The sequence below is a fragment of the Heteronotia binoei genome, unplaced genomic scaffold, assembly GCF_032191835.1.
Source record: "Heteronotia binoei isolate CCM8104 ecotype False Entrance Well unplaced genomic scaffold, APGP_CSIRO_Hbin_v1 ptg000366l, whole genome shotgun sequence".
NCBI lineage: Eukaryota > Metazoa > Chordata > Lepidosauria > Squamata > Gekkonidae > Heteronotia > Heteronotia binoei.
This window is the reverse complement of record NW_026800023.1, coordinates 126,820-149,668: the sequence shown is the minus strand read 5'-3', so window position 1 is coordinate 149,668 and position 22,849 is coordinate 126,820. Positions and strand designations below refer to the sequence as shown.

Sequence of the window (22,849 nt, the reverse complement as noted above, 5' to 3'; positions counted from 1 at the left end):
AAGCGCCCGATGCCCGCCTCGATGGGGGTGCGTGCGGGAATTCAGGCGGATCCCCTCGCAGTCCTCGACCTCCCAGCCGGAGAAGGGAACCTCACTCACCAGGGTGAGCGGCGCTGGGCCTTCAGCTCCGGTTCCTGCCTGGGCCTGGCTCAGCCGGGATTGATCCGCGCGCGGGAGGGCGCAAAGGGGCGGGCACCTTCAACTGCACCCTGCCCGGGAGCGAGGGCGGGCCGCGGCAAAGACGCCTTTTCTCGAGGGGGCGCAGCGCGGCCGCCCCACAGTCGGGCTGTTGCTGGCTTCTGCTCCAAGATCTCTTCGCCCGCCCCGTCCATGGCCGCGCAGCTGCTGCTCCTCGGGGCCCTGCTGGCGACCTTGGCGGTGCCCTCTTCCTCCTCCTCCACCGCCAGGCCAATAGCTGCCAAAGCCAGCGCCGCCCGGACGGAGGGGGTGACGGTGGGGGTGCTGCTGCCGGAGCGCAGCCTGCGCTTCCCCTGGGCCTGGCCGCGCGTCCAACCCGCCCTGAGCCTGGCCCTGGAGGCGCTGGAGCCCCAGCTGCGCCACCAAGGCCTCGCCGTGCGCACCGCCTTCGCCTCCACCGAGAACCAGAAGGGCCAATGTGACTCCGAAGAGGCCCTCACCCAGGCCAGGGCTCTGAAGGCCTCCCACGACCCCGCCGTGCTGCTGGGCCTGGGCTGTACCGGCACCAGCTTCCTCGTGTCGCCCCTGGCGCAGCACTGGGTTCTGCCGCTCCTGCGAGCGGGGCTCCACGACGGGCACAAAGAGAGCAGCAGCCGCACGACGACTGTGTACGCCGGCCCAGGGGGGCCCGCCCTCCGCGCCTTCGTGGCCCAGCTGCACCGGCACTTCGGCTGGACCTCCGGCGGCGCCCTCCTGCTCTTGGCTCCCGATCTCAATTACTGGGCACCCTGCTTCCCCTTGTTCGGCGCGCGAGCGGACACCCTCAACTTTACCGTCCACGTTCACGAATCTGGGGAGCCAGACGAGACTCGCCGGTTCATGCAGGCCAACGGGCCAGGTGAGCAATGCTCTCTTTAGGCTGCAGAGGCCTGTGAGCAAAAATTCTCCTTTGTGAGCGCCTGGCATTCAAGTGGTGAGCTCCTGCATCGATGAGTGTGCTCTGGGGTCCCCCTTCCTGAGCCAAGACAAAAAGGTGTGAGCTGGAGGTTAAAAACCTGTGAGCTCGCTCACACTCAGCTTAGGCAACACTGCAGGTGAGTGACTCCGGCCACTCGGCGGTTGTTGGACTCTACCGCACTGGCCAGCCATCCCGTCGAAAGCCGCCCCCCCCCCCAGATATTTTGGGGGTTAAACTCTTGCCTGGACTTGCATCATGCTCTGGAGCAGGGGTCCCCAAGCTGCAGCTGGGGAGTCACATGTGGTTCTTCCACACATATTGTGTGGCTCTGCCAAGTCCCTTCCGTCCTGTCAGCTGGCTTGGAGAGAAGTTAAAGTTGCTGTCTTTCCACCTCTCCCTCCCCTCCATCTGTTTGCCTGCCTGCCTTCCTGTTTTGTGGCTCTCAATCATCTGACATTTATTCTATGTGGCTCTTATGTAATCAATTTTGGCCACCCCTGCTCTAGAGGCTTTTCAGGGTGACTGTCTCATTTTCTTTCTTGCCTCCAGCTGCTTTTTGGCCAGTTTGGTGTAGTGGTTAAGTGCGTGGACTCTTATCTGGGAGAACCGGGTTTGATTCCCCACTCCTCCACTTGCAGCTGCTGGCATGGCCTTGGGTCAGCCATAGCTCTGGCAGAGGTTGTCCTTGAAAGGACAGCTGCTGTGAGAGCCCTCTCCAGCCCCACCCACCTCACAGGGTGTCTGTTGTGGGGGGAGAAGATATAGGAGATTGCAAGCCGCTCTGAGACTCTGATAAATCCAATATCATCATCTTCTTCATCATCATCATCTTCTCCTCCTCCGAGACTCTGGTGTCGCTCATAGATATCATTGGCACATGTGCTTTTACGGTGGTTTTTGGTGGAATCCACATGAAAACTATCAGCACCCACGAGGATCCATGGCCTGCTGTCAAGTTTTTTGTGACTTGGTGGTGCCAAGAAGCAGTGGGTACATTTTTTTTCTAATGTAGTCCATGGACTTTGTGACATGTTGACTCAATACTCTTTCTGTAATCGAGTGGGAAAGACAGACTGTAAGTAGCATAAATAAAAATGTTTATTAAAGGTGGGGTCTGGTAGAATCCATACACAAATGGTAAAGATATACAGGGACCAATGTTCCCTCTAAGCTGCAGAGTCTTGTGAGCAGAAATTCTACTTAGTGAGCTATTGGCATAAAAGTTGTAAGCTGCTGCATGAATTAGTGTGCTCTGGGGCCATTTTTCCTGATCTAAGACAAAAGTGTGTGAGCTGGAGGCTAAAAATCTGTGAGCTAGCTCACGCCGACTCAGCTTAAAGGGAATACTGACAAGGACCCATATTTTAATGCAGTTTTGTAAAAATGAGGCCCTGTGAAATGCTTTTTGTGTGTGTGTGTGTGTGTGTGTGTGATCCAGTTCATTGACACGGGTGTGATATGTGCTTAGACTTTGGCTTTGGATGGAGTCCAGGTGAAAATCTGTAAGAACATAAAAAGGACACCCATTTCTTTACACTGTGACGGGGCCATGAAATGCTGGGTCCGAGCCTGCAGCTAGGATTTTTTTAGTGGAGGGACCACTGGGTATAGCAGCGGGGCACAAAAATGATGCCACAAAAATTTTAAAAATAGGCAGTCTGGGCCTGGAGAAGGAAACAGGAACCTCCCGAGGTTGACCCCTGGGGCTCGGATGATGGCCGGGGCCAAATACACCGAGTTGGCACAGCACAGAGAGGTGGCAGGGGAGAGCCTAGGGTTGGACAGGGAGCTCCCCTGGCCTAGCTACCATGCTGTCAGGCTGGCAAGGTGTGCAGCCACCTCTCTGCCTGCCTTCCCGGCAAATCTGTAACTTTAAATGCTAATAGACACATGTGGTATTGTTAAAAAGAAAAAAATATATTAGCTTTTTAAAGTTACAGATTTGTTTGTTTGGGATTTATTTCTGTGACTCCTCCTGTTCCTTCCTCAGCCCACAAAGCGCCCCTGGTGGTGCCCCTCCATGTGGGGATCTGCAGTTCCCAATGGGGCACCCTGCCCTGGCGGCACCATCTGTGGTGGAATCCCGTGTCTGAGCCCTCTGCGAGGAACATGGTGAAGAGCTGGGCCTGCAGCGCATGCATAGCGAGCCAGCTACCCCAACCCAGAGTGCGCCCGCCGCCCCGTCCTTCTCAGCTCCCTCTGGCCATCTGAGCCACTGTGCCCACTGGGGATTGCAGTACAAATTGACCAGGTACCAGGGCTCAAGCAACAGGCAGCCCCGGGGTCCTGGGCTGGATGGGAAGCTGAGGGGGGGGGGCCTTGACAAGAAGTCAAGGGGCTGGGATCCAGGGGCCCTACCATAGCTAAAGGGCTGGCTGGATGCATGATTTTTCTGGTTTTGTTCATGGCAAGCTGCAATACAATACTGTTATTCTGTTGTTTCAGTAGCCCTGCACATATATTTTGAATAAATGCACGTTCAGCCCACTGTACATGCATACATCCAGAGCTTTTTTTGAGCAGGAACACATTTCTGGTTGGCTTGACGTCAAGGGGTGTGGCCTAATATGCAAATGAGTTCCTGCAGGGCTTTTTCTACAGAAAAGCTGTGTGGAACAATGAGGATGTCAGGGGGTGTGGCCTAAAACGGAAACGAGTTCCTGCTGGGTTTTTTCTAACCCCCCCCCCAAAAGCCCTGCATATATCTATTTGTTCATCAATACGTCTATTTTTTAGGAAAGCCTAATGCATGTTCACTCAACTAATTATATTGGGGACCAGTACTGGATAAACGTGGAGTTTGTACCACTCATTTAGCTGTGCGTGCGTTAACTGCAGCATGAGAATTAGTCAGCACACCTACAAAGAACAATCAGCTATACTGTGTGTTAGGAATGTGTGTTTGCTGTAACATGTGAACAGGGCTTATTTTTCGTGTGCAGTTTGTGGACATCAGTGTGATCGGTACACTTTCCGTGTATAATGTTTAGGGTTCAATGTGAAAATCACGAAGTGCCATGAAGATTTCCGCCTTTAATCCTTGTAGGGTTTTTGGTCCCATGGTGGTGCTATGAAGCACTGAATCTTTGTTACATTAAGTTCGGTTTATGGACGTTGAGATATATAACTTTACAGTGAATTTCTATGGAGTCCATGTAAAAGTCATGAGAATCCATCCACTGTGGCACCATAAACTGTTAGGTCTGTGAGTTTTACAGGGCAGTCTGGGAAAATGTTGGGGATGGGGAGGACATTGATGGGAACCTGGCTGCCAGGATTGGGGAAGGGAGACTGTTCCACAAAACCCATGTGAGGAGGAGGAGAAGATGATGAAATTGGATTTATACCCTGCCCTACACTCTGAATCTCGGAGTCTTATAGCAGCTTACAATCTCCTTTACCTCCCCCCCAAAAAACAGAGGTAGGTGGGGCTGAGAGAGCTATCCCAGAAGCTGCTCTTTCAAGGACAGCTCTGCGAGAGCTATGACTGCCCCAATGCCATTCCAGCAGCTGCAAGTGGAGGAGTGCGGAACCCAGTTCTCCCAGATAAGAGTCTGCACACTTAACCACTTCACCAAACTGGTTCTCCAGTGTGTAGCCAAAGAGCCAGACAAAACAGAGCATTTTAAGTCAAGCCTTGCACTTTATGCATCGCTGAGGGGCACATTGCCTCTCACCTCCTGCAATCCATTTTTTGTCTGTGTCTGACACACACTCCTCTGATCCATGTGGTTTCTCCTTAGTGGTCTACATCTGTGGGTCCCCAGAGATGTTACAGGAGATCATGCACCTGGTGCAGGCTCAGAACATGACCAACGGTGACTACGTCTTCATACATGTGGACATTTTGGGGGAAAGCTTGAGAGCTGTGGGGCTTCGGGAGGCAGCCAAGCCCTGGCAGAGCAAGGAGAGCCAAGATGCTGGAGGCCTACGAGAGGCCTTCCAGGTAAGTCCAGGACTCTGCTGCAGGGAGGGAGTGGAGAGGAGAGGAGAAAACGAGGGAGCAGAGGATAGGTGCTGGAATTACCCCAAAGAACATTGCCTTCCTTGGGGTGTGTTGCAATGCAAGCTTAATGGCTTGTTGGAATTGGTTGAGGGCCACCATTTAAAGCATTGACCCATGACCTTCAGGGGATTTGAAGCAAAAACAAAGTCCTGCAATGATTCTGAGCAGGTGCAGACATCTTTCCTCTTGTGAGTGAGTTCCCACTCATTACTTCAACATGCCGGGGAGGGAAGTTTGCTTCTGGGCTCTTCCAGACTGAGCCACAGCCCATCTAGTGAAGGAAGGTGACCTGCAGGTGGGGCTCTTGGGGTCTGACTTGGCTGGGTCCTTGGAAGGGGTGTTGGGAAAGGCCTCCTTCAGCAGGGAAAGAGATGGCTTGTTTTTGGCCTTTTGTGCAGTCCCACTTTTGGGATAGTATATGCCCAGGCCCAGATGTGTGCCTGGGCAGGAGGAAACTCAACAAACACTCTCACTTAGTATAGTTATACATTCACAGTATTCTAATGTGTTTCTCTATTAGAATTGTGTATCAGAATGATTTTTTTTGTATTGACATACTCAAAACAGGGATATTGGCTGTTTATCTCATTACATATACTTTACCCATTTTCACTATATTTTATTGTATTCTTTTTTTTTCTGTGGCGAACTAGAATGATGATTACATGTTAAAAAGTAAACTAGGTGGACTAGAACATCACTATCCGATGTATTTCTCTTTTTAGCTGTACTGACACACTCAAACAGGGATATTGGTTGCTTATCCCATTACATATATTGAACCCATCTCCCACTAAATTTTAATGTATTTTTCTCCTGATGACAAACTATATGTATGTTGCATGTTTAAAGGTGGGTTAGTTGGATGGGAAAACATAATAATTCCTTCCTTTTGGCCCAGGTTCATAGCAATAGAGTCACTGACAGATGCTCTCACATTTTGACATACTGCTGTGTTGTTGCTTTCACATGCTCATGCTACTCAGATCAAAGGTTTGCTCAATTTGTTAATTTTGCTATTCTGTCGTTGAATCTTATATTTGTACCATTTTACCTTCTAAATCACTGCCTACCAGATAATTTTACATCACTGTCCTTGGTTCTAAAATCTGTACCATTTTGCATTCTGGGCCACTGCCTACCAGCTCTGTATGGCTCTGCTCACTGTGCTGGATTCCTCATCCGATGAAGTGTGCTTAGAGAGCACATGAAAGCTGACGTTCTGAATAAAACTAAGTGGGTCTTAAAGGTGCTATCGACTCCTATTTTGTTCGACAAACAACAGTAACAGGAAACGGCAGCTCTTTTTTTTCTACCTGGATAAATCCCAGTGTAGATTCTGGCTTCAGTTCTTTGTATTGAGACTATAGTTTTTGAGTCAGAATCCCTTGGCCTAAAGGGAGGTGGAAGGAAGACAGGGGTGGCTGGCCCTCTGAGGTGCAGAGTCTTTCCCATCTTGCAGGAGACCAACCGTGGCAGAACCCTGGCCTGGCTCTTCCGAGCTGCCCAGACCTACCCTGTCGCTTCTGGAGGAGTCCAGCCACCTTGAGTTCCCTTGACCTTTTCTTCTAATTGCAGACGGTGCTGGTGATCACTGCCCATGAGCCCCAGACCCCGGAATACCGGCATTTCCAGAGACAGCTGATCCTGCGTGCCCAGAGGGACTTTGGTGTGGCTGTGAATGACTCGCTGGTAATTCCACACACCCCTGCTTCTTCAGAGCTCTGTTATTATGGAGGGCCCTTTTTGAGGAGTGAGATGAGAGAGATCAGCCAGCATCCTGGGGCCAAAATCACCTTTCTCCTTGGCCTTGGGAATCTCCTATTGTGAGAAAGAAATGACCTAGGAGATTCCCCAGGTTTGGGGTCGAGGAAGGCAGCTGTGGCTTGGCTTTGCAGGTGGGTCATGTGGGTTGGTTTAGAATCTCAGAATCATCAAGTTGGAGGGTATCTCTAGGGTCATCTAGTCCAACCCCCTGAACAGTGCAGGAAATTCACAAGAGTACCTCTCCCTGCCCTCCTTCTCATGTTCTGCCTAATTCACAGAAAGCATTACTGTCAGATGGTCATCTAGCCTCTGATTAAAAACCTCCAAAGAAGGAGAGCCCACCAGCTCTTGAGGAAACCTGTTCCAGTGAGGAAACACTCTAACTGTCAGGAAGTTCTTACTAATATTTAGCCAGAAACTCTTTTATTTTACTTTCAACGCTTTAGTTCTGGTCTGACCTTCTGGGGCAACAGAAAACAACTCCACATTGTCCTCTATATGCCAGCCCTTCAAGTGCCTGAAAATAGTTATCTTCACAGTTGTCTCCTCTCCAGGCTAAATGTACCCAGCTCCCTCAACCTTTCCTCATAGGACTTGGTCTCCAAACCTCATTGTCTTCGTTGCCCTCCTCTGGACCTGTTCCAATATGTCTATATCCTTCTTAAATTGCAGTGCCTAAAATGGAACACAGTACTGTAGGTGAGGTCTACCCAGAGCAGAACCAAGTCAAAATTAGCCCTTGATCACACAGCAAGTTTGCAGTAGGTGCCTTGGTAGTTCTGTATTCTGGGCAACCATTGTTGCTTATTCCTACCCGGCTTTCTCGGTTACAATCCTGAATGCGTTTTCAGTTGCCTGTGCTGTGTGTTTCAGTCTTGTGGCTGACCACTTCCTCCCTCCCCCCCATTTTCTTGTGTTGTTTTGCCACACCCAGCATGCACTGCCCCCATGTTCTACCTGCCTTGTGTGCTTCAAGGCTTGCCTCTTGTCACCCTGTTCTGGACTGGTCTTCCCTCCTGGATCTGTCACTGATCTCAATGTTGTGGTCCAGGATCTAGAGACACCCCTTGATTCGCAGCATCAGACCCCTGCCCCAGCCAAGGAGTAGCTGCTGGTCTGAAGCCATTCATAAGAACATAAGAGAAGCCATGTTGGATCAGGCCAATGGCCCCTCCAGTCCAACACTCTGTGTCACAGAAGAACATAAGAGAAGCCATGTTGGATCAGGCCAGTGGCCCATCCAGTCCAACACTCTGTGTCACACAGTGGCCAATTTTTTTTTTATTTATACATACACACACACACACACACACACTGTGGCTAATAGCCACTGATGGACCTCTGCTCCATATTTTTATCTAAACCCCTCTTGAAGGTGGCTATGCTTGTGGCCGCCACCACCTCCTGTGGCAGTGAATTCCACATGTTAATCACCCTTTGGGTGAAGAAGTACTTCCTTTTATCCGTTTTAACCTGTCTGCTCAGCAATTTCATCGAATGCCCACAAGTTCTTGTATTGTGAGAAAGGGAGAAAAGTACCTCTTTCTCTTACTTTCTCCATCCCATGCATTATCTTGTAAACCTCTATCATGTCACCCTGCAGTAGATGTTTCAGGGGCCCACTGCCCCCAGACATTTGAGCTACACCATCATGGGCCCCCATGTGACACTTCTCGTGGCTCCACTAGCGAAGCTGAGTCTAGATAGCCCCCTGTGATGACCTTCAAGGCAGCAGAAACAGGATAGTTCCATGATGTTCTTCTCACACTCTCTGTCCCACTGTGGCAGGGGACGCTGGTGGCCGGCTGCTTCCACGATGTGCTGCTGATGTATCTCAGGGCCCTGAGTGAAAAACTACGTGAAGGTGGACACAAGCGGAATACCATCGACATCCTGAAAAAGATGAGAGCCCAGAAATTCCAAGGTATTGGTTACTTAGTGGGGAGGGGGTGGAGGGTGGGGAGGTTGCCCTGAAATTGGGGCTGGTAGTTGGGGTAAGAACTGAGACAAATCAGGCTAGGAGGTAGCAGAAGAGGCTGGGGATGGGGGAGGAGGGCTGGCTTTAGAGAGGAGCTGCCCCAGAGGCTGTCAAAGAGGCAAACTCAGCCATTGTTCATGCATGACAAGTGATGCTGGGGGCCACGTAGAAATGATTTGTGCCTCCCTCCCTGCCCCCTCCCATCCAGGGGTCACTGGGACAGTGAGCCTTGACAGCAACCAAGACCGAGAGATGGATTTCGACCTGTGGGCCTTGAGGGGTCTGGAAAGCGGAGAATACCAAGTATGTGTATGGGGTGGGGGGGGTGGTACCCATTTTGCTAGATGGGGGAGGGTCCCCAGGCCATCCCACTCATCTTGTGTATGCCCCAAATCGGCACTATAGAGAGCCCTGAGTGGGAATGGGAGACCTGAGGTGGGAGGTGGTGCCAGGGCCTCCAGGCCTTTCCATGTGGGTAAGATTCTGGTTAGTTGCAACAGATTCGGAGGAAAGTGCAACAGATTCGGACGGTGCTCACCAGTCTCTCACAGATGAAGAGACAGCCCTCAGTTCCCAGCATGAGACCCCTGCCCCAGCCAAGGAGTAGCTGCTGGCCTGGAGCCATTCAGGGGCCCTCTGAGTCTGTGGTCCGAATCCTGCCCCTCCTTCCCACAGGTGGTGCGTCATTACATAGGACCAGAGAAGCGGATCAAGTGGACAGGGCCCATCCATTGGAAGAAGGGGGGCCCTCCTCTTGACAACCCAAACTGTGTCGTCAACAGGGATGACCCCTCCTGTGGTAAGAGTGGGTGTGTCCAAGGGGGGGAGGGACTTGATCTCCGTGGCCTGTCTGCATTGGCTAGTCCTAAACTCTGTCACCCCCGCCGCTCCCCCCAGTGGTGGTCCATCTGCCAAGCAGGAAGGCCCTAAGTTGGAATGTTCAGACGCCCGCCATTTTGCCTCACGTTCTGCTCTCTGGGTGGGAGCACAGAGCTGGTTCACGACCAAGTGGTTTGGCTGTTCACAAACCTCTGAATCTTTTCATTGGGTGAAGTGTTTGCATGTTCATTCATTATTGTTGGCATTATTCAATATCTGCGTGTTCTCACACATCCAAATGGGAGTTCTGGTTTCCTTCTTTCATGTAGACCCGCCGTCCCTGCTCGCTGCATGGCAGCAAATCTTAAAAACATACAGAGACAAGTTGATCAGTCTGACAGTAATGATTAATTGTGTTTAAAAAAAAAAGTCTTACCGTTTGGTGCTCATTTCATTCTTTGTTATCGTCAAGGGTTTTCGCACCTGCACATTTTTGCTCAGCCTTCTGGGAGTTGTTGTCATTTAAGCATCCGTGTCATTTAAGCATCTGGAGGAGCCTCAGTTTCACCTCCTGCACAGATGCAAAAGCAGCTGGAAAGGGAGAAGGGAATGAAACCGAAGGACCACAGCTTGTGCCTTTTTATCCATCCTCAGCTATGTGTTGCTTTGGGGGTGGTTTCTGAAGGAGTGCTTTCCTCAGCTTAGCCAGTTGGACCCATTTTCCTTCAGAGTAAGACACTGGGCAAATCCAGGCCTTCAAGGGAAGCCTGGGGAATTTTCTCCACTTTGAGACAGGTGTTCATGATGCACCCTTCCACCCACACTCCACCACTTGAAGGGCTGGTTTCAGTCTGTTAGGTCATCACCCCTAAGTTGGGATGTTCTAACACTCACCTTTTCGTCCCCTGATCTACTTGCTGATTGGAGAAGGGAACGGATTTATTGTCAATCAGTTCAACCATTCCAGAGAATCTCAGGCCTCCCTAACCAGGTAAGTTTTTGCATATCTGAACAGTATAAAGCAGTCGGCAGTCTTTCACACATCCCAATGGGAGTCCTAACTCCCGCTAACATACCTGTTGTCTCTGCTCACTACTCAGCAGCCAGTCGTAAAAATAAACATTGAGCAACTGAATTGGTCAAACAGTGACTATAAACATGTACATTTGGAAAGGCCTTACTCTCATCTTCATTTCATTCATTCTGCATTATAGTCAAGGTCTTTTCCACACGTGCTCCTCTGCTCAGCCTTATGGGAGCTGTCACCTTCCCTCTGTGTCATTTAATTCTCTGGAGGAGCCTCAGTTTCACCTTTCTGCACAGATGCAAGAGGGCCTTGAAAGGGAGAAGGAAATGAAAGTGAAGAGCCGCAACTTGTACTTATTTCTCCAGCACACCCATGAGTTGCCTTTTGGTGGTTTCTGAATGAGTGCTTTTGTCGCCTTCAGTGGTTTGATGCCTTTATCTTCAGAGCAAGATAGTGAAGTGTGGCCTACAAGTGAAGTGTGGCTGACTTTCCCTGTTCAGCCACTGCTCAAGGCACCTGGCAGCAAAAGTGTACAGATCTGAGGTGCAGCTGAGGAGCCATCATGGCTGCTGAACATGGTTTCTTCTTCGGAGACCTCTTCACCTCAACATCCATGGCATCCCTCACTCCTTCAGATCCTCCCCATGGGAGACATTTGACAGCTGAGATGGACTGGAGAAGTTTCCAGGGTCGTTGAGGAGGGGATGGGGTGACCAGAAAATTGATCTGGGGGATTTGCAAAGAGTTGGCTCCACCACCATCCCCATCCCCCCCAGACACATACAGACATAGGAAGAGAAACTTCTCCCAGCACCCCAGAGCAAGGACAACTGTCTGGAGTCCCAAGTCAGAGCTGGAGGCTCCAATCGGCACAGGTTGTATGGTTGTGGCCCCTTGTGGAACCACGTTTTGTGCGCACCTTCATGGGCGAGCCCATGCATACACAGGAGGAATGACCTCACGACCACCATCCCACATCACCTCAGGGTTCCTGTTCCTGCCAGCTTCTTCATCCAAGTCTCCTCTCGGCCAGCTGTGGGCCTGCCTCAGCAGAACTGACGAGCTCCTGCCTGGCTCTAGATGTGAGACATCCTATTGCCTGGTTCAGCAGGGCCTGCTTTGACCCACCCAGAATGGCAGCTTACAGGTGAGGAAGGGGTTGACGCAGGGGAGCTTGGAAAACCCCTCTACACAAGAAGCTTCCTTGTGGCTGCATGCTGGGGGGTGAGATTGACAATTCTCAATTTAGGGATTGGATATATTTTTCAGATGCGTTGCTAGATTGTTCTCTAATCCTAAAAATCTAAAGTAGCCCCCTGGTTCAGACGAATCAAATATGATCATCTGAGATCCCCATACCTGGTTAATATCTCCAAATGTAACATCAGAACATCCTTCACAGCTCTCTGCTTTCAGACTATGCAAGCTACTCTTTTAACTGGTCGATATTCCCACATCCTGACAGAACAATGTTTGTGGTTCACCCATGATAGACAGCCTCCCCCATTATATTCTATCCTGTCCACTCTACAGTGCTCCCAGAAATAAATTTCTGTCTGGAGTAATAATCTCCTTAAAAGCACGTTCAGAAACTGAAAAGATATTTCTGTTATCTGACAATGATTCTCATGGGTCTTATAGAGACTCTTTGTTTGCCCTTGCAGCTAAGAAGATAAGAGCAAGACTAATATCCAATGCGGTAACTTTTTGAGGTTGGCCTTTCTGGGGAACTTTAAAAGTGTTAATTGGAAACTTTGTTGTGTGAGTTCTGTTTTGTAATGGCCAATGGCTATATACAATAAATTTTTGACTGACTACAGAGGTGGTGTAAAAAAAGGGAAAGCAAAGGGTTAATATTTGTGGGGGAGGGCGGGTTCATGAAGATAACGTAGCCTCACGCTATCCCCCCATTGGTCAGTCTAAATTCAGTATCATCACGCTACCTTGCAGGGGTGTTGTAATGTGCTAAGTCTAAAATGGCTCTCAGGAGGTGAGAGAATTTTTGGGAAAGGGAGGAGATAAGATAGAAACACTTCTGGACATCATTGCTAGGTCCAGGCACATCCCAGAATTGAAGGCAAAGCATGTGCTTAGAAACAAGGTGTATTTATGAGGTGATTGCCAGGAGAATGGCCAGGCGGGGGTACAATGGCAAAGCCAGCTAGTGTTGTTCAAAATTTAAGTGCATGAAATGTGACTTCATGGCAAGACCCCATATCATGGACGGATGCTACAGCTATGGCATGCAGCCAGGAGACCACGCTGGGAGGTGGTGGCTGCTACAGGCATAGACAGCTTCAAGAGGGAATTGGATAAGCATATGGAGCAGAGGTCCATCAGTGGCTATTAGCCACAGCATATTGTTGAATCTCTCTGTCTGGGGCACAGTGGGAGGGCTTCTAGGCCCACTAGTGGAGCTCCTGATGGCACTTGGTGTTTTTGACCACTGTGTGACACAGAGAGTTGGACTGGATGGGCCAGTGGCCTGATCCAACATGGCTTCTCTTATGTTCTTATGAAGATTGCTACCATGCTGGCAAGGAGCCTGGTGCTACCAGGGATTCAGAAGGTTGGCAGGAAACTCTAAATTAGGGATGTTGAGCTCATTTGTTATGAAGGCCGGATAGTTGACATAAATGAGACCTTGTTGGGCAGGGCCGTGTACGTCATAAAATGTAATGCCAGGTAGCAGAGATATAAACTTTATAAAGGGCGCAAACACAAATATTTTTAACTTAAAACAAAACATGCTTAAAACATTAGCCTGCTTGCAACATTTTAACCATCTCTGATAACTGACATCTCTTGCTCTGAATCATTGCATCGCATTCTGGAGACTTAACTACAACTCCTATGAGGCAGTGCGAGAACAGAGAGAGCCATGTACAGTGATATCAGCCTACTATCTGGGAAGTGTGAGTTAAAAATCCCCAATCAATCAAAGGAAACTGAAAAAGTAAATAAAAGGAAATGTGGTGGGATGGTTAAACTTGGTCTGGAAACACTCCTGGCTTCTTGTTGTTCCTTTTCTAAGTAGTTCACATTCTTTCCTATTGAGAAAGACTGGATCATGAGTGCATGAATACAGTGATAAAGGGGGAAGCAAACTCAGTTGTACCCATAACAAGCCCAACACTCACTCATTCTCTCTCTCTCACTCTGTAGCAAGGCAAAAACTCATACCTTGAATAAAACATTTCTGGTCTTAAAGATGCTTTCTTTTTATCTCTTCCATGGGATCAAGGGAACTGGGCAATGAAATCTCTCTTTCCCTCCTTCACCAGGGGATGAGCCTCAGCCAATAGAAGGAAGAGGGGCTTGGCTCAGTAGCTCTGCAGGGCGATTGAGAGAGTCCCCCTCAAGCTCTCTCAATCTCACAGTAGAGCTACAGAGCTAAGCTGCATTGCCTGAGGTTCCGTCTCTCTTTGGGAAGAGGGGAAGGTGCAAGAGGCTGCTTTGCTCAGCTGCCTCATCACGGGATAAATTTAAAAATAGCAAAAGAAACAGGAGAAGGAAGATGCTGATGGCTGTTGGCTCGTGGGACTGATAGGAACCCTGTGGGGTGGTTTCTACAACCGATGGTGTCCCATGGGTTGCCCTCCACCACTACTATGTATGCTCAGGGATGATTACACACCCACCATATGCCATGCCTGATGTTTAAGGGATGACATTGATTTAACACACACACACACACCCCGCAAACAGCAAGGAAGGTGGCTAATCAAAAGTGTGTTACTTGGTTAAGGGTTCAACTGCACTGTAGTCTTTGTTTAGAGCGTCATACTACAGTTGTCCGCCTTCCTGTTTGCTGAATGGAAGTTACAATTACACACTGAGGAACACAACACCATGTATCTCGATCCCTACTGCCCAGACTGATACCAGACTGCCATGGGCATGTGCAAATCCTGCAGCAAACAGCTGATGAGCTGTGATATGTGACAGAGTAAGCTCTGCGATGGTTGGACAGGGTTGGTTCTTGTGATGGTGTTTGGTGACTGCTTTGATCTGAGACATGAGGGTGCTCAAACACCTGCCATTGTTACCTGTGTGGCATGTCCATGACAGTGCCGGTATCAGTTCACCAGGTGTGCCTCATTACAAGGCGTATGCTGCTGACAAGGCTTATTTTGTAGCAGGAGCTCCTTTGCATATTAGGCCACACACCCCTGATGCAGCCAATCCTCCAAGAGCTTACAGGGCTCTTATTCCAGGGCCTGTTGTAAGCTCCAGGAGGATTGGCTACATCAGGGGCATGTGGCCTAATACGCAAAGGAGCTCCTGCTAGAATTCCTTACAGGGCTCTTTGTACAGGGCCTGCTGTAAGCTCCAGGAGGATTGGCTCCATCAGGGGTGTGTGGCCTAATAGGCAAAGGAGATCCTGCTAGAATTCCTTACAGGGCTCTTTGTACAGGGCCTGCTGTAAGCTCCAGGGGGATTGGCTACATCAGGGGCATGTGGCCTAATACGCAAAGGAGCTCCTGCTACAAAAAAAAAAAGCCCTGGCTGCTATGTCACAAGTGGTCAGGAGACACCCAGATTTATGCTTTGTATTTAATGGGGGGGGGGGAACTCTGGACTATCCCCAAAACATCCCGATACAGTTTCTGTCACTGCTTTGAAACTAAGGTAATGGACTCCGCAAGGATCCCTTTTCTGACCATAGTGTGCATGGATGACAACAATACCATCAGTGTATCACAAAAGGCAATGTTGAATTTCAGGGCATCCCCATGCATGTGGGGCTGCACTCCAAGATCAGCCACACAGGTCATTTTTACAACTGCCGTTCACATTTTTACGACTGCCACATTGCAGAGGAATGATTAGAATGAACTTCCCCTCCCCCATGGTTTCCAGAAAAGACTAATTCAGCATATTGGCAATGCCAAAATTCACGGTGCACTTTGTATCCCTGGCACTGTCTGAAATAGGACGTTGCTGTGATTATTACTCCTCCCTTCACAGCAGACACCATCTGGCCCCAGGAAGGGCAACAGCAGGGGGCAGAGAAGCAGCCCGAACCTCCTCTGGATGCATGTGAACCAGATGAGGGTGGGTCTTCCCAAGAGGAAGAGGGACGTAGCCTCAGCCCACCGATGCCTTCTGCATCTGTCTCAGATACTGCAGAATGAATGCCACAATTATTAAAAACATTAATGGATTAAGCAAGGAAATGAAGTCAGATGTCCGTGAACTTAGATTCACACTCACCTATAGTGACATCACGGATTGCCTTGGGAGGGGGTCCACTAACATGTAATCCTGTTTTGCAGACCAAGTCAGAGTACAGACTTGTGACCTGGCTGGCAATTCATCAGTGCTGGCAGCTAAAGCTGCAGCATCAGCCAAGGATGAGCCACCACTGAGTCCTGACGAATCACCAGATGCAGAACAAGGTATGGACACAAGACGCTCACGTGGCTAACAGGCAGGGGTGGAATTCTAGCAGGAGCGCCTTTGCATATTAGGCCACACACCCCTGATGTAGCCAATCCTCCAAGAGCTTACAAGGCTCTCTTGGGGGATTGGCTCTATCAGGGGTGTGTGGCCTAATAAGCAAAGAAGCTCCTGCTAGAATTCCACCCTTGCTAACAGGCCACCCCAGCATCAGCATTCCGCAGTGAGTTGTGTGGAAGACTGTGAGTATCCAAATAACAGGAGCCCTAACCGTGCCTTTGTAGGACCCTCCGGAAGACAGGACACAGTACCCAGGGGCACTGCAGATAATCGCATCCTGTCAGCTTTATGCAAATTGGAGAGGCAGCTCCAGTCTTCTTGTGAGTATGATGCCAAGGTTAACTTATGCATTTGGGGGTGGGGGGAAGGAATGGGGGTGTTGCATGCTTCTTAAGTCATGCTCTGCAACTACCGCCTAATTTTTAAAAAAATTATTATTGTTTACAGTTCATGCAGTCAATCTGAGGTTGGATGCCCTGGAGACGAGGCAGAACCAGGTGGAGAGGGAACTCGGCTGTCTACGCTCAGCAGTAAACAGGATGAGGGCAGGAGAGGGGGAAGGGACAGAAGGGAACTAAAAATGTAGCCACTGCCAATGGATTTACTGTGTGAGCTGGCAACGTGACACCTCCCTCGGTCGTCTCTATAAAGTGATTTTCTACAACACTTAATGACTCAAATGATTTCCTAAGGCAAACAATAGCAAAAATGGGCTCCTGTGTTAAAACAGTGCACAGCTATATAAAGAACAGGAAAACGCACTCCTCGTGCAAAAAAATAAACTTTGAGTGAGAAAAGCGAGTAGCATTAAAGTTGGGAGTGAGTCAAAATGCGTATATCTTTTTTTTTTTTACATTATTTCCATAATTATACGACTTTTAAACTATATTTAAACCATTAAGAATAATTTAAACGTGGTAAGGTAAAATAGAGCCAAGTCAAATTTCAGTACAGAAAATGTTGCCTCTGTGGGCTAGGCCAGACCTCTGAAGAATAGGTCTACCTGCCCCTTTCCACTGTTCTACTATATTGAAAGAGCCCTCTGGTGCAGAGTGGTAAAGCTGCAGTACTGCAGTCGGAGCCCTCTGCTCAAAACCTGAGTTTGATCCCAGCGAAAGCTGGTTCAGGTAGCCAGATCCAGGTTGACTCAGCCTTTCATCTTTCCGAGGTCGGTAAAATGAGTACCCAGCTTGCTGCGGGGAAAGTGTAGATGACTGGGGAAGGCAATGGCAAACCACCCCATAAAAAGGCTGCCGTGAAAACATTGTGAAAGCAACATCACCCCAGAGTCGGAAACGACTGGTGTTTGCACAGGGGACTACCTTGACCTTTACCTTTTACTATATTGATAGACCTGGCCTTTGGTGAACAGGTCTACCCTCCCCTTTCCACAATATTGGTTGAATTGGCCTTTGACCATCACTCTGCACTGAGCCTTAGAAAGGGGAGGGGGAACTCTTGCAGCTTACTTTGGGATTTTGTTTTTAGTGAAATATGACAACCAGCAAATACAGCTGTCGGAACCCTGCCTAACCTAACAAACAGGAAGTTGCTTAAATGTTATCAACCAGCCCAAACTACTTATTTATTCAAATATTTCTCTCCCACTCTCCCCTGTCACTCAAGGCAGCCTACAAATCATACCGAAAAGCATTAAAGGGGTGTGCAAAAAAAAATAATTTTTTTTCTGGCTCCATTATAGCCTATGGGGACTATTATAGTCAATTGGCTCAGAATCGATTCGGGGGTATCTGCAGCTTTGGCAGGGGCTGCTTTTTCAGGTAGAGGCACCAATTTGCCTCTAAGAAACAACATGGTACTCAGAAGTTCATTTAAGAGTCAGCAGGTGGTTTAAGTGCAGAGGTGTTAAGGATAAAACACTACAGAAGCAGGATAACACTTAACACATGATAAGAGTTACTGTTCTGGTCCGTTTTGTCGGTTTTTCATTCATCATAGATTCAGTTTTATCACACTTTTGTGGTCTGCCATTTAGAGTTCCTCAGTAAAGCATTTTTATCAGTCATATGACTCTGTAATTACCTTTCAACTGTCCTCATCTACTATGCTGATCCTGAACTCAGATTAACTATACAGGCATCTTAAATGTACTAACCTTCAAAGCCGTATATGGCCTAGGACCTACCTATCTGCAGGACCGCCTTGCCCCACATGTTCCCCCGCCTTGCCCCACATGCGATCAAGCTCTCAAAATCTTTTGGCTGTCCCTGGGCTAAAGGAGGCGAGGCTCAACTCCACCAGAGCAAGAGCCTTCTCGGTTGTGGCCCCAATACCTTGGAACATCCTCCCAGAAGCCATCAGGGCCCTGCGGGATTGATCGCAGTTCCGCAGGGCCTGCAAGACTGAACTGTTTCGGATGGCATATAACATCTAATGGGAGAAGGCTGCCACCACATCTGGATCCACAGTCCTTTTATTACTAACTGCCTAGGATCTGTGCGCGTGAGAAAGAAAATATTACATGACCCGCCTGAAGTAGCACCATTGTCATTTATCTGATTGTTTTATTGTTTTGTTTACTGTCTATTTTATGCTGTTAGCCGCCTTGAGTCTGTACGGAATGGATGGGATATAAATATAACGTAAATAAATAAATACTTCTGAGTGCCTTGTTGTTTCCCAGAGGCAGGAAATCCCTCCTCCCACCGCCCAGACTTCAATCTTGTTTCCCCAGCCTGTTCCTCAGAGTGGGGAGCCTGTTCCTCCTTGGGGGGGGTGGGGGGACAGTGGTTGCCCCTTCCCTTGGATCTTTGGCCCTTAATGCAGCAGAAGAAATACCCTGATGCTGACCCTGCAGGGACACCTGTTCTGCATTCATTCCCCCCCCCCCCCACTGTCCCATTTGCGAGGATGCTCTTGCCCACCATCAGCGGATCAGTGGCCCAGGCATGCTCCCCCCATCACTGTCTCCCTACAGCCAGCCCTTTTATCTTACCATGGGAGCCAGTTTGGTGTAGTGGTTAAGTGCATGAACTCTTATCTGGGAGAACCGGGATTGATTCCCCACTCCTCCACTTGCACCTGCTAGCATGGCCGGGGGTCAGCCATAGCTCTGGCAGAGGTTGTCCTTGAAAGGGCAGCTGCTGTGAGAGCCCTCTCAGCCCCACCCACCTCACAGGAGATTGTAAGCCGCTCTGAGTCTCTGATTCAGAGAGAAGGGCAGGGTATAAATCTGCAATTCTTCTTTCAGCCACTCCCTGCACGAACTCCTCTGCACTTCCCTGCTCTCCTCCCACCTCCCAACACCCAGGGACCCCTTTTTCTTTCACCATCCCCGCTCCCGTTTGTGGACATGGGAGGGGGGCTCATGCATCTCTCTTCCTTTCTTCGTGGGCAGAGAGGGGGGCTTTGTTTTACTAAGGTGTTTGTGTGCAAAGATCGTCCCTATTTCAGTTCCCGCACATGGCTCCCTTCGACACACACCTTTTAAACTTTTTTTTTCCTTCCTTGTTCCTGAGATAGCATGTGTGAATGGGATCAGGATGGGATGGGATTGCTTTGGTTTTTCTCTTTGCTGGATGAGCTGAGTCAGTGGCTTAAGGCGAGCCACCCTCTGCCCTGGTGGCCACCACTGCCTGCCAAAGAAGAGCCACCTTGCCCGACATTGACACAGCAGCCAAATGGAGTGCAAGAGAGTGCACGCGAAGCACTTTGAGCACTCAGGAAATGTTCTGTGCATGCTCAGGGGCATGGTTTGAATGTTCACTGAAAGCACTAGAGAGCCGGTGGTTATGGAGGAGGCCTTAGTTCAAACCCATACTTGGAGCCTAGCTATTTGTGACATCTCCATGTACGCTCATGGGTTCCTTCATGCCTGTGTACTGAGTTTAACCTATAATAAATGTAAAACAACCATGTGTAGCACAAATAATAAAATATATAAAATGCAACTGATGAGTATTTTCTTTCAAATATAATACGATAAGAACATAAGAAGCCATGTTGGATCAGGCCAAAGGCCCATCCAGTCCAACACTCTGTGTCACACAGTGACCAAAAAAACCCATGTGCCATCAGGAGGTCCATCAGGGGGCTAGAAGCCCTCCCACTGTGCCCCCCCTCCAAGCACCAAGAATGCAGAGCATCACTGCCCCAGACAGAGTTCAAACAATAAGCTGTGGCTAATAGCCACTGATGAACCTCTGCTCCAGATGCTTATCCAATCCCCTCTAGAAGCTGTCTATGCTTGTAGCTGCCACCACCTCCTGTGGCAGTGAATTCCATGTGTTAATCACCCTTTGGGTGAAGGACTTCCTTTTATCAGTTCTGACCGGACTGCTCAGCGATTCCATTGAATGTCCACGAAATATCTCTTTTCTTCCATATGTTAGATAATGCAAATCAACAAACTGGTATAATGAGAAATATTAGGAAACAGTCCCAATATATGCTTTCAAAAGTCTATAACTTTCTGAGTTTTGCATTGTAAGACACCTGCTGTTGCAGTGACATCTTCAGCAGTCCTCCTGTTCTCTCATTGCCAGGATCCTGGAGGTTCCATTGGTGAATAGCAAAAACTACTTAAGAGTAGGTGTGCGCCTACCAAATAGCCTGCCTTCAATCCTGGATGTTCAGTTATGCATATTGCCTGCTAGCTTGGGGGGGGGGCTTTCTGTTTTGAATAAATTGGGGGGGGGGGGAAGTGAACCTTCTTGCAACCAAATGTGCGCATTTTCAGGAATGCACATCAAAGAAGGAAGAGGAGATTGGATTTATATCCTGCCCCTCAGTCAGAGTATCAGAGCAGCTGAGAATCTCCTTCCCTTTCTCTCCCCATGACACACACCCTGTGAGGGAGGTGAGGCTCGGAGAGCTCAGAGAAAACTACTCTTGAGAGAACGGCTCTGAGAGAGTTTGTGACTGACCCAAGGTCACCCACCTGTCTTCATATGGAGGAGTGGGGAATGAAACCTCCTTCTCCAGATTAGAGTCAGGCACTCTTAATCACTACAACAAACTGGTTCTCTGGTATAACAATGATATCTTGTTCCAGTTACTTGAATTAGAGATATCCAGGGCCAACGACAAGGACCCACACTCAGTCATGTTCACAAGTGATGTCAGCTCTAGGGCAGGGCACAATTAGAGTGGGCGCCTGCTATTTTGGACTTCACTGTGACACTTGGCAGAAAGGAAGCCTGCCAGCAGTGGGGGGGGGGGGGCAGGTTCTTCACCTGCGTCCTAGATATCCAAAACAACAGTGTTTAAGTGTCTGTGTATCCCCCACCCCCACCCCAGAGACAAATCCTTTGGTAGTCATAGGCCTTCCATTTTGAGATCATCTTTGGACAAAGACTGCTTTTCAAAGAAATTTCAAGCAATTATGAGCAGCTGTCTGCGTCAAGCCCAGCCAAAGATATCTTGAATTAGAGATATTGCCTTGGAAGCAAACCTAGCTGGCAACATATTTCAAGATTTCCCAGGGCTGAAGGCCTCCCACAAGCCCTCCTTGGCCACACTTGCCACCCCCCATGTGGTGCCTGAAGAGCTCATGGAACTAACTACTGATCTCTGGACAACAGCATTGTAGGGTATTTTACTGACCCCTGTCTGCATCCCCCTAAGATCGGGAAGCTTGCTGTGCCCATCTTGTTGTATGCAGACGACATGTTACTCCTGTCAAGAACCCAAGTGGGTTTACGTAGGTCGCTTAGAATGCTTTCTCTCTTTTGCTTTGACACAGATCTAGTTGTTAACAGGGACAAGTCTAAAATTATAGTCTTCACTAAAAGATTCAGAGAAATGACTTGGCGTTTTAATGATGAAAAACTGAAACAAGTTAAGACATACAAATATTTGGGGGTCGTTTTTCATCATACAGGATCCTACCAAGGGCACATAGAAAACGTACACGGTAACGCCCAACGCACGGCGCTTGCTTTGCAGGAGTTTTACACCTCTAAGGGCGCTTATAACGCCTTAGCGGCTATTAAGGTTTACAACGCCAAGGTTATACCCCAATTAATGTATGGAGCTGAGATTTTCCTGTATAACAAATTAACTAAATTGGAGACGGTTCAATCGAAGTTTGTACGATGTATCCTACAGGTGCCAAAATATGCCTCATCTATTGCAATTAGGCTGGAAACGGGGCTTCCAAGCCTCTCCACATTAATGTGGAATAGAGGTTTGAATCTCCTTTTAAGGGTGCTGGCAAACCCGGATGATATTGTATATCAAATTTTCTATGACTCATTCGTAATTGGTTGATGAAATTAAATTCTAAATTAGAGGAAAGTGATCTGAATATTGATTCCCTAGCCCTCATGTTTAAGAACGGGGCAAAAGCAATTATCAGAGACCGATTACTGAAATTGGAGTTGAAACAATCTCTGGCCAAAGTTGGGGGGACGTATATCCCAACCTTCTTTACAAGTGATCTTAAAAGTGCCAGGTATATAGGAAAGATACAGCCAATTAAGATCAGGCGGATGCTGTCCTTGGCACGCCTGAACATTCTGGACACAGCAGTACTGAGGGGCCGTTTCCACAAGATCCCGTTAGAAGACAGGATCTGTCCGTGCGGCCTGGAGGAGGTTGATACTGTTCCCCATGTTATTCTGAACTGTCTTTTCCATACAGAGGTAAGGTACAAACTTCTGCGGAACCACTTAATGTTAGCTGAATCTTTAAATCAGGCCCAAGTCTTGCACTTCCTCCTAGGGGACGGGT

The 22,849-nt window shown here is 48.8% G+C and overlaps 1 protein-coding gene across 1 annotated transcript; it reads left to right on the top strand.

The window, feature by feature from the left end:
* Window positions 1-283: 283 nt before the first annotated feature.
* Window positions 284-18,772, top strand: LOC132590616 (atrial natriuretic peptide receptor 2-like). Its single transcript, XM_060263589.1, has 9 exons — window positions 284-1,036; window positions 4,840-5,042; window positions 6,681-6,794; window positions 8,658-8,793; window positions 9,056-9,150; window positions 9,523-9,646; window positions 15,973-16,095; window positions 16,381-16,476; window positions 16,604-18,772. The coding sequence occupies exons 1-9, from the start codon at window positions 331-333 to the stop codon at window positions 16,732-16,734; spliced, it is 1,728 nt and encodes a 575-aa protein (XP_060119572.1). The 5' UTR covers window positions 284-330; the 3' UTR covers window positions 16,735-18,772.
* The last annotated feature ends 4,077 nt before the right edge of the window (window positions 18,773-22,849 follow it).

Coding starts and splice junctions, on each gene's coding strand:
- LOC132590616 (XM_060263589.1), top strand. CDS start 331: ATGGCCGCGCAGCTGCTGCTCCTCGGGGCCCTGCTGGCGACCTTGGCG. Junction 1,037..4,839: donor CATGCAGGCCAACGGGCCAG/GTGAGCAATGCT, acceptor GTTTCTCCTTAG/TGGTCTACATCTGTGGGTCC. Junction 16,096..16,380: donor ATCACCAGATGCAGAACAAG/GTATGGACACAA, acceptor GTGCCTTTGTAG/GACCCTCCGGAAGACAGGAC.